Genomic DNA, 14,160 nt, shown 5'->3' on the forward strand with positions numbered 1-14,160 from the left:
CAGACCCACAGCACCCAAGGTAACCCTCATGGTGAGTTCAGAATGTTTGTGGCCCCCACCCCATCCAAGATCAAATGTTCTCATAACCATTAAGTATTTTTCCCTCTCACCATTGATAGTACTGTATCCTGATGCCATCATAAACATTTCAAAACTAGACCAAGTAACTGAATACCCATTATGGCATCAAAGATTTTTACATTTTTGTGATGGCATTTTCTTAATTTGTTTACTGTTAAACAAAGTACTGGCTTTGCAGTAATTAATTAGGCAAACTGTGGCTGTGAAAAATTGTAGTTGGATTGTTTTTTTTGCCAGTAGTTCTGACGAGCCAAATGTGGTCCCAGAAACTCACACCATTGCTGTGTCCACTGAGCTGTTGGGCCAGCCCTGCAACCTCATTGGATAATGCTGGGCAGGCCTCTTGCTAGCTGTCACTTGAATGGGAGGGGCTGAAGATCATTGTCTCAACTTAATGTGCTAGTGGGCTGGATCACCTGTGGTGAAATGTAAGGAAAATTGCTTTTAAACTAGGGTTTGTGGCAAGACAGTAATGACTTATTATGCATGTACGAACTACACTGACACATACAGCCCAAAGAGGTGCAAAAAATTAAATACCGTACTCAACATCAAATGTACCAGAGCATGTCTGAGAGCAAAGCTTCCATGTGCCTACCATCTCATATGAATTAAATGTGTTTGACACGGTGCATATAATTATTACCTACAAAGCAATAGTGACAAGTGAACTCACATTAATCAATGAACAGTATTACACAAGCATATTTGTATCATATTGGGTGAAAACCCACACAAAAGAGAAATTTCACAGACCAACATTTTATTGATGACTTCAGCTTGGGGGGGCGGCGGTTTCAGTATCAAATGATAAATAACAGTACGCAAGGTTGGACACTGTGCTGGACAAGTGCCTAAAGGCCTAGGACATTTAACATTCTAGAACACGGACAAATTCTAGAACTTTGCAGAGTAGAGTTCTAGAACATTCTAAAGCAGTAATTCTAGAACACCTCATTCTAGATTAGAAGTCTGATAAATCCTAGAAGACTGGGCTGAGAGAGGCACGAGCTCAGTGGGGGTAGGTGGCTAGGTGGGGGTCCTTAGTCTTCAGACTCTCCCGGGCTTCTGATGTCATCGATCTTCAGGATCATCTTGACCACCTGGGTGGCCAGAGAGATCTGCTGCTTCTTCCCATGCAGTGTCTCAATTACATGCTGCTGCTTCATGTCTAGGACAGAGAAAATAATCCACATCAATAACAATTACAGCTATATTAAAGATATAACACTTCATATTAAGTGTTTACCTGTAGCCCCTAGATAGGTGAATGAAAACATTTAACATTGTGAATATTGGATATACAAAAGATGGGTATAAACACAAAAATGTACAGTTGACAAGTTGTGAGTCTGTCCTTACCATTGGTGTTGAGGTGCAGACAGTCGATGCCCAGGGCGGGGTTGTTCTCGGTGACCTGCCTGGCGCGGACCTCTGTCATGGTCTGGATGGAGTTGAGCCCGCTGTTCTCTGCCAGGGCCATGGGGATCACCTCCAGGGCATCAGCAAATGCACGCATGGCATACTGCTCCAGGGACGGGCACTGCAGAGAGATGGAGGTATGAGCACATTGCTTTGTTTCAGAATAATCATCAGGCTATTACTGTTACTCCGAGGCACACTCTTGATACCAGTCAAATACAAGGTTTTAATCTTTCACCTGATACTGTGTGTGTGTGTGTGTGTGTGTGTGTACACACTACCTTGTCAGCAGCCTGGTTGACAGCGAGGGCACAGGAAATCTCAGAGGCTCCGCCCCCATACACAATGCGGTTGTCTCTGACCAGGTTACGGATGACACACAGTGCATCATGCAGCGCACGCTTAGCCTCCTCAATGATCTGACAGGGAAATTAAACAGTTACTTCTGGGCTGCAATGAAAGCCTGTACACTTAGGTACAGGAAGTGTCCATCTGTGACCTAAAGATACAGCTGTCTACATTAACAGATTATCAGTTGCCTCAGCATAATCGCTTAACACTCAACATTAGCAGACTACCAGTCCACCCACCATCTTGTTTCCTCCACGGATGAAGATGGTGACTGCCCTGGAGTTCTTGCACTCCTCGATAACCAGCATGCGGTCCTTGGTTGTGCCAAAGCAGATCTCCTTAACGACACCGGCTGAGCCCAGCTTCTCAGCAGTCAGCTCAGAGAACCGAGGCACGATGCGGCCCCCTGTCGCTATGGCAATCAGCTGAGGGAGGAGAAAACAGTGAAGTTAGCGATTCAGAAATACTTTGGCGAACCCCCCCGATAACTTTTTGTAGGTAGATGGCAAGATGTCTGTATGTAGTTTGTGTGACGGTGCACGTATCACCTCGATCTCAGGCCCTCCGACCCAGCGAATGGCAGGCAGTTCATTCTGCAGCAGCAGGTGGTTGGCCTCGTCATCAAAGCCCCACTGGCAGATGGCCAGGTTAGCGCCGGTATCCTTGATCTGAAAAAATTATTTAAAATACTACATTTGACACATTCATGTTATTTCACCAAATTATTCAGTTAACTCCACTATCTGGTTTAAAAAAACAAAAGTATATATTTTATAGATTAGATCATATTCCATTAGATTAGATTCAAGGAGAACTTCATATACACATATTTAAGTTGTCCAGACTGAATGGCTAGAATTAACAGTATGCAGCTGTGCTATAGAGAAATATGAAGTCCTAAAGTTTCTGTGACTGACCTGTTTGATCATCTCCAGGAACTTGTCCTTCTCATACTTCTGCAGGGCCTTGTATTCCTCCACACAGGTCACATCCAGCTTGTGCTTGGTCTTGGGCTTAGGGGGCTCAAACGGGCAGGTCAGGATGGCCATCTTTGTGTCTTTCAGGAGCTGAGGGGAAAAGAGTACAGGCAATTACTGTACAAGAGCATTTATCTGGCTAAATACAATTAAGAAATAGTGGGTGCTTCAGACTTGGATGGACAAAAAATAATACCTCTAAATCTACAGAAATTGTCAGCTCTCTCACAAGCCTAATTTAAGGTGAATGCCTTAAATGAGAGAGGCGAGATAGCCGTGGTGCTGTATCCCCTGTCAATGTCAGACCACTCCACTGGGGACAGAGTGACTGGAGTAAGGGAAGGGAAGAAGAGTTACTGATCCAGTCGGTCCTAGTTTACACTGGGTTGGATCTGAGGTGTGCTAACATGACCCTTGTTTGTATCAACTGTATGACTGGGTTTGTACCTTGGATAAGGTACCACTACCTTCTGATGAAGGTCATGCTAGCCTAAATGTCAATGCTATTACATTAAACTATCCTGAGCTGTGTGTGGTGTGTACCTTGGGCATCTGAGGATGGCTGAACTCCTTGTCTATGATGACCCCCTTGATGAGCTGGGTATCCTCCAGCTTGCCTCCCACCTTGCCCTCCATCTTGATCAGCTCAAAGTCCACATCCTTACGGTTCATGTCCGCCACAGTCAGGACGGCGTTCACTGCAATCTCCGCCATCTGTCTGTGGCAGCGGTTGATCCTGAGAAAGGGAAGATGGGGAGAGAAATCTGTATGAGAACTTATGAAACCAATGACCAGGTTCACAAATAATAACTTAATCCTACTTTCCATACGGGCCAGATCAATTTGTGTATCATTCATCTTTGTGCAAAGACTGTATGGTTCCATTAAAAATAAAAATAGAAGTAGACATGCAAAAAAAAAAGGCAACCGCTAGCTGGACCATTAATGAAATTCTTGAAAGTTGCCATGATGACCACAAAAAACACTAACTGCCAGTGAGACTCACACTTTGGATCCCAGTGTGGTCATGGCAGTCTGGATGAGTGGTTCCGTGTTGCTGGGGTCGTATGGGTAGGTCTCGCTGATCTTGTCCAACTGCGCGATGGCGATCTTGGCGGCCTGGTCGTAACCGTCAGAGATACGGATGGGGTGGATGCCCCTGTCCAGCAGCTGTTCTGCCTCCTCCAGGAGAGCACCAGCCAGCACTGGAGAGGGGAGATAAGTAAGTTAGGATGTGTACCAATATGATTCTGCATCGATGAACATAAGCTTATCATAGAAAGAATTGAGCATGGCTTTTAGAAATGATCAGCTGTCTCATAAGCCCCATGTAAGATTAAGTTCCTAGATGAGAGAAGTGAGAAAGCCATGCTGCTGTATCCCGTCAATGCCAGAACCCTCACTGGGGACAGAGTGACTGGAGTAAGGGAGGGGAGGAGCAGTGTCGAGCAACATTAATCCAATGTACAGATTAGCTCCAAAAAAAGGAACCAGGAGAAGAGTACAATCCAATTTTTATAATAGGATAGCGATGCAAGAGACCACATTTGTTTATTTAGTAAGCTAATGAGTCAGACCAATCAGAGACTCAAATCTGTAGGGTCCCGTACCAACAACTCCGGTGGTCCCGTCTCCGATCTCGTCGTCCTGAGACTTGGAGAGCTCCACCATGAGCTTGGCGATCTGGTGGTCCACATCCATCATGCTGAGGATGGTGGCTCCGTCATTGGTGACGGTCACCTCTCCATCCCGGTCAACCATCATCTTGTCCAGACCTGTAGGAAGAGGAAAAATGAAGGGGGTGGGCAATCAAATGTACTACACGATGAATGTGAAACTTTAGGTAGCCATTACTGTGTTGAGTAATCAGAGGGATTGGGCACACACCAATACTAGAAGTTCCTTTATAGCTCTGTTTACGAATGTGGCTCCCAAGTGGCACAGCATCTCTGTCCTAGAGGCGTCACTACAGACCCTGGTTCGATTCCAGGCTGTATCACAACCAGACGTGATTGGGAGCCCCATAGGGCAGTGGACAATTGGCCCAGCATCATTAGGGTTTGGCCATCATTATAAATAAGGGATGTTTTTAACCGACTTGCCAAGTTAAATAAAATCTAATAAATAAGCTTCAGTGTGGCTGTGTTTGTTCGGGCTTACCGTTTGGTCCTAGAGAGGTCCTCAGCGTTGAGGCAACTGCCTTTGCTGCCATGATGTGAGACTGCACAACACAAAAGGACATTCGTTTATTTCTTCACTGAGGCTGGGATTCTGCAGGAGTCAAACTATAACCAAATAAAATCAAGATATCTCTGGGACCCACTGGCTAGATGGCCATGTCCGTGAAAATGAAATTGACGATCAAGATTCCTCCTTAATTGCCAAGGAGCAACTGCCAAATATTGTCAGCTAAGTTGGCTATTCAACTAACTGTGTCGCTAAACTACTTTACCAACGTTACCTAGCTATGTCATGACTGCATGTTCAAAAAAATAACTATTGGACTTTATTCATAAGTGATAAACACAGAACTGTTGGTGGCATGTTATCTAGCGAATTCCATTGTTTATTTGACAACCAGCCGCGCCTCACTGTGGCGTCTTCAGAAAATAAGCACATGGGCAGACTAGCATGCAGTTGTTAGCTAGCCATAAAAATAACGTTACAACTTTCTAGCAAACTTTTACAACATGAACTAAACATATGCATTGGCCCGTAATGTTATAATGCCGCTAGCTAGCCAACTGTCTAGCTAAACAAGTGGGTCTGAAGTTGCAAGTGTTCCGCATTTGCCTTGACAAGATCCTGACGCATGAATGAAGTGACATGCTAGCTGACTTGCTAAATCCATTGTACCTTCAGTGCATCAAGGCCCGATAACCGAGTCTTCTTATCCTGATCTTTGATGATGATGAACGGCCGTCCATACTCATCGAATGCGAGTTGCCCCATAGCGGACATATTGCCCGAAAGACGGCGACACTTTAGAAGTGTCCACGGATGAAATTCAGACTTTCACTGGTGAAATAGTGGAGTGTTGGTAGGCACCTGGTCACACTGGTCTGCTGGCGACTTCTAGAAGGATCTCGGGGCGGGGAGGGCGAGACCAAGTAGGAAAAGGGGGAAGTTGATATTACATTCAATGATTCGATTTTTTAAAAGTATATTGTGAAGATATATTTCGTTTGCCTTTTATACAATTAACGTGTTGAGACAGATTTTGTGCATAAACGGCTTGAATTCATGAAATGTTTTAGAAATCACCAAAATTCCTCTCATCGCGTTGCCAAATCGGTTCTTCCAGTCTCGCGATCTCACTATTTTTACTCGTCTTGTTTTCTCGCGCTTTAGATACATCGTTTGGTGCTGAAGTTAAGAAACCAGGGGTGATGAAAATACTCAGCTAAAGAGAGTTTAAAACTAGCGGGAAATCACCTGGCCCTGATGGCCTGTCAGTTGAATTCTATAGACAGTTTTGGGAGTTACTAGAAGACCCGATTTTCAATATGTTTCAAGATTGCATTAAAAATGGGGAAATGGTCTCCACTATGAAACAGGGCCTTATTTCATTGATTCCGAAGCCCGATAAAGACCCTTCTCTCATTGACAATTGGAGGCCAATTACTTTATTAAATGTTGATTACAAATTGATTGCTCTGGTTTATGCCAAAAGATTAAAGAAAGGAATAGATACCATTATAAATGAGACTCAAACAGGATTTATGAAGGGCCGTCACATAAACTAACATTCGTTTAGTCTTGGACCTTATAGATTATTCAGATGCAATTGACTCAGATGCGGTTGTCCTATTTTTGGACTTCTGTAAAACCTTTGACACAATTGAACATGAATTTCTCTTTAGGTCTCTTAAACTTTTTGGATTTGGTGAACATTTTATTAAAGTAATTCACATGTTTTACAAAGATATAAATAGTTCTGTGCTACTTAATACCTCCAAAAGATTCAGTATCAACAGAAGTGTACAACAGGGATGCCCAATTTCGCCATTTTTATTCATTTTGGTTGTGGAACTTCTATCTCTAGATATTCTGAATAATGCAAATTTGTATGTCTTAATCATTTTTAACAAAGAAATCAAAATCTCCCAACTGGCTGATGATACTACTCTTTTCTTAAGAGACAAAGACCAGGTCGCCCATGCCCTTAATACTTTAACTGCATTTTCTATTGCATCAGGATTAATGCTGAATGTTTCTAAATGTGAAATCTTATGTTTATTTGACTCTGATGATAAAGAAATAGAAAATATTTCTGTAAAGGACTGTGTTAAATATTTAGGAATAGATCTGTCAAAAAACCACTTAGTCAGACAACATTTGAATTTCAGTCCTAAAATTAAGAGAACTAAAAATATATTTAATAATTGGCTACAAAGAGATCTTTCTATACTTGGGAGAGTACTTCTGTCCAAGGCAGAGGGACTGTCTCGTTTTGTGTACTGCTCATTATCGTTATGTGTAAATCCAGCTACTTGTAAAGAGATTAATAAGACCTTTCTTGACTTCATCTGGAAAAATAAGTCTCACAAACTAAAAAAATCTGTCCTTTCTAACAAAAGAGCTGAAGGCGGTCTAGAAGTGTTGGATTTTGTTGACATAAATAACACTTTCAAGATAAACTGGTTGAAAAAATGTTTGATCAATACTGATTCAATATGGTATTTCATTCCAAATAATGTGTTTAATAAATTGGGAGGTCTTCAATTTTTACTGAAATGTAATTATATTCCTGAAAGATTACCTGCTAAATTGGCTAGGTTTCACCAACAAGCTTTAATGGCCTGGGAAATATGTTTCCTGCACAATTTTTCCCCTCATAAAGCTCTTTTGTGGAATAATTCAGACATAACTGTAAGGAATAAGTCATTGTTCTACCCCAGCTGGCATGAGAGGAATATTGACTTTGTTCTTGATATTTTCGACAACAAGGGTAATATTCTCACATATGAACAATTTATAACATTGAAAGAGTTTCCAATACCTTTCAGAGAGTTTATTTCTGTGATCAAAGCCGTTCCCAGTGGTCTAACTACACTTATGAAAAGTCATCTTAATTTTGGGAATGATCACAAAGTTTATCCAGAACTCAGATTGGAAGGCGTGGGCTTACTTGAGAAATCTTGTTGTAATAAATATATAACACAAATTCTTCATTCACAAAACCAACTTACACCGAGAGGAAAGTTTTTCTGGAACATGCTTATTCCTGACATTGTCTGGAAAAATGCATGGTTAAGGCCTTACAAATACTGTATACCAAACAAAGTTAAGGAAGTGCACTTCAAMATTTTACATAAGATATATCCATGTAATTCTATGATATCCAAATTTGTGGCTATTGATGATATCTGCGTTTTCTGTGAAAAAGAAGGTGAGAATCTGTCTCACTTGTTCTTTGAATGTAAATTTGTGTCAGAATTTTGGGAAAACCTTGCAAAATACTTACCATTATGAACACTGCCTATGTTTTTGACATGAAAGGTATAATATGTTACTATTGCAATGATAACAAGACCACTGAAATAATTGTTCATTTTTTTATACACAATCAAAAATTCCAAAATTCTATACCAAAATTACAATTTTTTTCTGATTGAATTTAATTATCTTATTAAAACATTAACCCTAGTGAATAACAACAAGAATAACATCTTCCTGAATCATTATATTAAGATATTTTCAGAGTGAATACAATTGCACTACATTTTTTTATTTATATTTTTTGTATGTTTGAGTATTTTCTTTAATACCTGTGTTTAATACCTGTGTTTATCAGTGGAGGCTCCTCAGTGGAGGCTCCTACCTGTGTTCTATCAGTGGAGGCTCCTCAGAGGAGGAAGGGGAAGACCATCCTTCTCAGCGAATTTAATAAAATATACTACATATATTCACATGTCACCAAATAATTGATTAAAATACACTGTTTTGCCATGAAGGTCTAAAGTAGCCTCAACAGCACTCTGTAGGGTAGCATCATGGTGTAGCCGGTGGACAGCTAGCTTCCATCCTCTGGGTACATTGACTTCAATACAAAACCTAAGCGGCTCATGTTCTCACCCTGTTCCATAGATTTACACAGTAATTATGACACTTCCGGAGGATGTCCTCCAACCTATCAGCATGGACTGACATGTTGTCCACCCAATCAAATGATCAGAGAATTAATCTAGTAATGAAAGCATAAACTACAGCTAGCTAGCATCGCAGTGCATAAAATGAGGTGAGTAGTTGTCTCAAAGCGAGAGAAAGACAATAGTTGAACAGTTTTGAACAAATTAATTTCTTCCAAAAAAGAAGGAGAAGCGAGATAGAGATTTTGTCATTTTTTAAATTCACTTTCAGTTTAATTGACTTAGCTAGCAAATGCAGTTAGCTAGTTTAGCCTACTCAAACTATGTGCTATGACTACCCAACACAATACTGGAACTCTTCCAAGTCAAGGTAAGCTTTTGGTTTTACAAATGTATTGCCACCGGGGCCCGCCGGTGTAAGTACTAAACTGCTTACTGACTGTATACTGTAACGTTACTGCATGATTGTGGCAGGTTTACTAACGGGTTAGTTCTATTAGCTATGTTGACTATAATGTCACTTTAGCCAATATGGTGACAATATTTTTTCACATTTTTATCTCGACCTGTGTGCACCTACGTTGTAAACTTTAATTCATAGGCTAGGTTGTAGAAACCCCATGATGGATAAAGGGAAAATCAGAGTATCAAGTAGTAGCCTACACCTGTTGTTATTACATTGAACTGAGTGAATAGAATATGAATGACCAAAAAAAATCGTCCTCCCTCATCTTAAACGGCACCGACCGCCACTGGACGCTATACTACTAGCCTCATCATGTCATGAATAGGCCTATCCATAGCCATCTCAACAACTCTGATATAAAGTGTTTTTTCTCAAAGTTGCCTGGATGTCACGTGTCCTACTTATAACAGTACACTCGTAACAACTTAAGCATTACGAAACTTATATTCGATCAAATAAACCTCAATAAGCCATTAATTTTAGTTGTTGACCTTACAAAAACTCATTGCTTGGCGGGCGAAACAACGAAAAAACGCCACCTGATGGAGGGAAACAGATTTTCTGCAGAGTTGGGCCTCCTCTCTTCCTCTCTGGCTCCACTGAATAAACGATCTCTAGCTCCGCTACTGAGTTTAGTTTCTGGCCACTGTCTAGTGCTGGAAGACTAGCACTCGGCAGTTTTACTAGCAGACCAGTTGGATGATAAGCGAATCTCATTGAGTTACAGAGAGCTGTTCTCCAAAAGCATTCTCATAGCAGAGAGAATAAGTTCGTGTTATGTTATACGTTTGATAAATACATGGGCACAAATCCAAGTACATACAAATAGTTCTGTACATTCATACACAGGGACAGGTTGTTTCTTGCTGGGGTGACAACGTGCCGTGCGTCAAACGTGACGTAACTTCCGGGTAAGTTTTGTAAGGCGTTGAACGTGTTCAGTTATGTATTTTCTACAATGTTAGAAAAGTAGTTCCACGGGGATCTGCAACTAACTTTTCAATTCTCCGATTGTGTATGTACGATAATGACATGCAGTCAGTCGTGGACCTTTAGAGGATGATGATATTTTCTGAATTCACAGTTTTATTTGGTTGGTGTGTAGTCTGTTGAGATGGAAGGATCAGTGTCATGGATGATGTTTCTCAGTTTTCAATCCAGCATGTCGATGTCTGCAGAATGTTTTGTTGTTGACAACGGTGACAATGTTGCCACAACAGTTATTATATATATATATATATATATATATATATATATATATATATATATATATATGATACACTCACTGTAACAGCTTGTTGTAACGTGAAGTTACACTGACTTGTTTTATTTCCACTTGTCCAGCAGAATGCCTTGTGAGGTGAAGCCACGGTTCCTGGTTCTGTACGGGTCTCAGAAAGGCCAGGCGCAGTCCATAGCCGAGGGGATAGCTGACGAGGCTGAGGAGAGGGGACTGGTTGTTGACATCTACTGTTTGAGTGAAGGAGGGAAGGTAAAGTTGACAAAATATTGTTAACCTACCCTGGCTTGTATTCCAATGTGGGCACAACACTGATGATTACAACAGTGGTAAACTACTATCAAGCTGCTAAGGAACAAAACTAAGTCCATATCATTGCATTTGTGGCAGAGTTGTTGTTACCACTGGTCTTTTCGGCTCTGGTATGAATACTGATCCTGTTTTGTGTCTCCCCTCAGTTTAACTTGGAGAAGGAGAGTGCACCTGTGGTGTTTGTTGTGTCTACCACTGGGGATGGGGACCCACCAGACACGGCCCTGAAGTTTGTGAAGAACATTAAAAAAAAGACCCTGCCCAGCGACCACTATTCACACCTCTGCTATGCTCTTATAGGTAAGAATGGAGTGTGTGCCTAATCTTGGTTAACCCAGAACTAAATTCTTGCGTAATTGGTCAGGTGCTCGATTAAGTTCCAGGTCCATACATGTTGAGAAAATAGATCAAGAGATGCTAGAATGTGGAGCAGAACTGGAACGAGGAGCTCCACCCTCTCTCTTTGCAAGTTAGGGGCAAGTGTATGGGACAAATGTCCCCTCCCCTTTTGAAATTCGAAAGATGCTAACACCTGTGAAATCAGGATTTGTCCAAGTAACCAGTGATGAAAAACCCTGCTCGTTCACAATTGGTGTGGCCATAGTATAAAGACAGTTCTACGGTACCATTTATGTTGAAATGGTCTGTCCACAGCAGATTAGGGTGTGCCTAAGACTAAATGCCTAGTGCTGAGATTAATTGCTACTACCTTCATCTTTATCTTATTTGATGGCTTTAAAATAACAGATTCATTGATATGTTATGTGTGATGATCAATATCTTGTTTTTGTCTGTGCTCCAGCTCTGGGTGATACAAACTATGAAAATTTCTGCAACTGTGGGAAGACTATTGATGGCCGTCTACAGGAACTTGGTGCAAAACATTTCTACGCAACAGGACATGCAGATGATGGTGTAGGGTAAGGCCCAAGGTCTTTTAATTTTTTTTACATGTTGATGTATGAGAAACACTCATCAAGTCCTGGCACTCACCTAAGAAGCTTTAAAATAGGGGCACAATGTCTTCTTAAATCAGTAGCAATAAAAGTGGTACCAATACAGACACACTTTGAATGTACTTTTCCCATTTACCTCGTGTCACCTCATTTGTGGTATGTGGCACATTACCCTTTTGGATCCTTCACACTGCTTATCTCTGAGTCTGAGTGGACTTTGCTTTCTGTCCAGGCTTCAGTTTGCGGTGGTCTCTTAGTGGGTTTCCCATGTTAATACTTTAACTCTTAATCCAAACTGTGTGTGTGTGTGTGTGTGTGTGTCTAGGCTTGAGTTGGTGTTGGACCCCTGGCTTGAAGGACTGTGGGAGGCCATCAGAGGAGCGTTATCCAAGATGGCCACCCCTCAGCCTGAGAGGGATGGCCATGTAAGGGACCTGAGAGCATCGTTGAACGAAACACCCGAATTGTCAGCGACAGATGTCAAACTCCACCTCATGAGTCTTAACGAATCAGAACCTCAGAGCTCTGACTCACTCAGAACAGCAGTGGAGTCAGAGAGTACTAAGACTGAGCCCAAATCAGCTTCTCTAAATGTTACAGAAGCAGCCTCTGAGACAGGGAGTGCAGTTACTGATGTTAGACCAGTGTCATTGACCAGCAACAATAGGACTGCTCCTAAACTAGATGGTGTTGTCACTGATCCCAAGTCAGTGTTAGAGACACAGAGTGGAGCACCCTCTGCTGTTGTAGAGGCCTCTCTGACATGCTCCTTGCCCCCACTGTCTGAGTCTGTTCTCAATGTCCCTGCTCTGCCTCCACCCTACCTGGATGTCATGCTCCAGGAAGCCACCATAGAAGAAGAGGTGGGTTGTGGTAATACTGGGTTCTTTTGGCACTATGAAATTGTTTACATCTCATTCATATTTGTTTGAATTCTAACATCACCAACCATTCTTTCCATACCCCCCCAGACCAGTGCTCCGGTCAGTAAGGAAACCCTACACGAGGTTCCGATCTCCAGGGCAGTCCAGTTGACCAGAGATGACTCGGCTAAAACAGCCCTTCTGATAGAGCTGGACATCTCAGTGAGTGGCAGGTGTTTCTTACTATATACACTGAGTGTACAAAACATTAAGGACACCTTCCTAATATTGAGTTGCACCCCACACTTTTCCCCAAAGCAGCCTCAATTTGTCGGGGCATGGACTCTACAGGGCGTCGAAAGCGTTCCACAGGAATGCTGGTCCATGTTGACTCTAATGCTTCCCACAGTTGTGTCAAATTGGTTCGATGCCCTTTTTGGATGTTGGACCATTCTTGATACACACGGAAAACTGTTGATAGTGAAAAACCCAGCAGCATTGCAGTTCTTGACACAAACCGGTGCGCCTGTCACCTACTACCATACCCTGTTCAAAGCCACTTACATTTTGTATCTTTCCCATTGACTCTCTGAATGGCACACATACACAATCCATATCTCAATTATCTCAAGGCTTAAAATCCTTCTCTAAGCTGTCTCCTCCCCTTCATCTAAACAGATTGAAGTGGATTTAACAAGTGACATCAATAATGGATCATAGCTTTTACCTGGATTCACCTGGTCAGTCTATGTCATGGAAAGAGCAGGTGTCCTTAATATTTTGTACACTTAGTGTAGTTTCATGCAGAGACCAAATATATTGGTCAGTAGTTCAAAATTATGGTTCAACTAGTTTCTTTACTCCATCCTTTCCTCTGTGTACCTAGGCCCATCCGATGGCCTACCAGCCTGGGGACTCGCTTGACGTGCTCTGCCCAAACAGAGCCTCCGAGGTGGGGGAGCTTCTCCAGAGACTGTGCCTGCAGGACCAGAGGAGCCACCGTGTCCAGCTCTCACTGCGCAAAGACACCAAGAAGAAAGGTATGCTGTTCTCTCTTGTCATACACATGACAGGGACATTGTGTGTTTATAGTATCACATTCAGTACCAGTCAAAAGTTTGGACACCTAACCTTTTCCTTTATTTTTACTATTTTCTACGTTGTAGAATAATAGTGAAGACATCAAACCTACATATGTAATCATGTAGTAACCACAAAAGTGATAAACAAATAAAATATATCTTTCTTTCTTCTTCAAAGTAGCCACCCTTTGCCTTGATGACAGCTTTGCACACTGGTATTCTCTCAACCAGCTTCACCTGGAATGCTTTTTCAACAGTCTTGAGGGAGTTCGCACATATGCTAAGCACTTGTTGGCTGCTTTTCCTTCACTTTGGGGT

General features: G+C 41.9%; 2 protein-coding genes and 1 non-coding gene across 3 annotated transcripts in view; 1 reads left to right on the top strand and 2 right to left on the bottom strand.

The window, feature by feature from the left end:
• Nucleotides 1-827: 827 nt before the first annotated feature.
• LOC111972952 (T-complex protein 1 subunit epsilon) lies at nucleotides 828-5,919 on the bottom strand. The gene is made up of 11 exons (XM_024000068.3): nucleotides 5,688-5,919; nucleotides 4,992-5,052; nucleotides 4,442-4,606; nucleotides 3,838-4,036; nucleotides 3,375-3,567; nucleotides 2,772-2,921; nucleotides 2,403-2,522; nucleotides 2,094-2,279; nucleotides 1,785-1,922; nucleotides 1,444-1,624; nucleotides 828-1,252 (listed from the first exon to the last, which is right to left on the bottom strand). The coding sequence occupies exons 1-11, from the start codon at nucleotides 5,790-5,792 to the stop codon at nucleotides 1,125-1,127; spliced, it is 1,626 nt and encodes a 541-aa protein (XP_023855836.1). The 5' UTR covers nucleotides 5,793-5,919; the 3' UTR covers nucleotides 828-1,124.
• LOC111973618 (small nucleolar RNA SNORA49) lies at nucleotides 3,044-3,179 on the bottom strand. Its single transcript, XR_002878603.1, has one exon. It is a non-coding gene; the product is annotated as a small nucleolar RNA SNORA49 (small nucleolar RNA).
• A 4,518-nt stretch (nucleotides 5,920-10,437) lies between the features above and the next one.
• LOC111972954 (methionine synthase reductase) overlaps nucleotides 10,438-14,160 on the top strand; it is a 41,951-nt gene continuing 38,228 nt past the window's right edge. The window contains exons 1-7 of the mRNA XM_024000070.3: nucleotides 10,438-10,486; nucleotides 10,734-10,881; nucleotides 11,088-11,241; nucleotides 11,744-11,861; nucleotides 12,223-12,760; nucleotides 12,869-12,982; nucleotides 13,647-13,800. Coding sequence (XP_023855838.2) covers nucleotides 10,449-10,486; nucleotides 10,734-10,881; nucleotides 11,088-11,241; nucleotides 11,744-11,861; nucleotides 12,223-12,760; nucleotides 12,869-12,982; nucleotides 13,647-13,800 — 1,264 coding nt within the window. The 5' untranslated portion in view covers nucleotides 10,438-10,448. The remainder of the gene's footprint in view (nucleotides 10,487-10,733; nucleotides 10,882-11,087; nucleotides 11,242-11,743; nucleotides 11,862-12,222; nucleotides 12,761-12,868; nucleotides 12,983-13,646; nucleotides 13,801-14,160) is intronic.

The sequence above is a fragment of the Salvelinus sp. IW2-2015 genome, linkage group LG14 (genome assembly GCF_002910315.2).
Source record: "Salvelinus sp. IW2-2015 linkage group LG14, ASM291031v2, whole genome shotgun sequence".
Taxonomy (NCBI): domain Eukaryota; kingdom Metazoa; phylum Chordata; class Actinopteri; order Salmoniformes; family Salmonidae; genus Salvelinus; species Salvelinus sp. IW2-2015.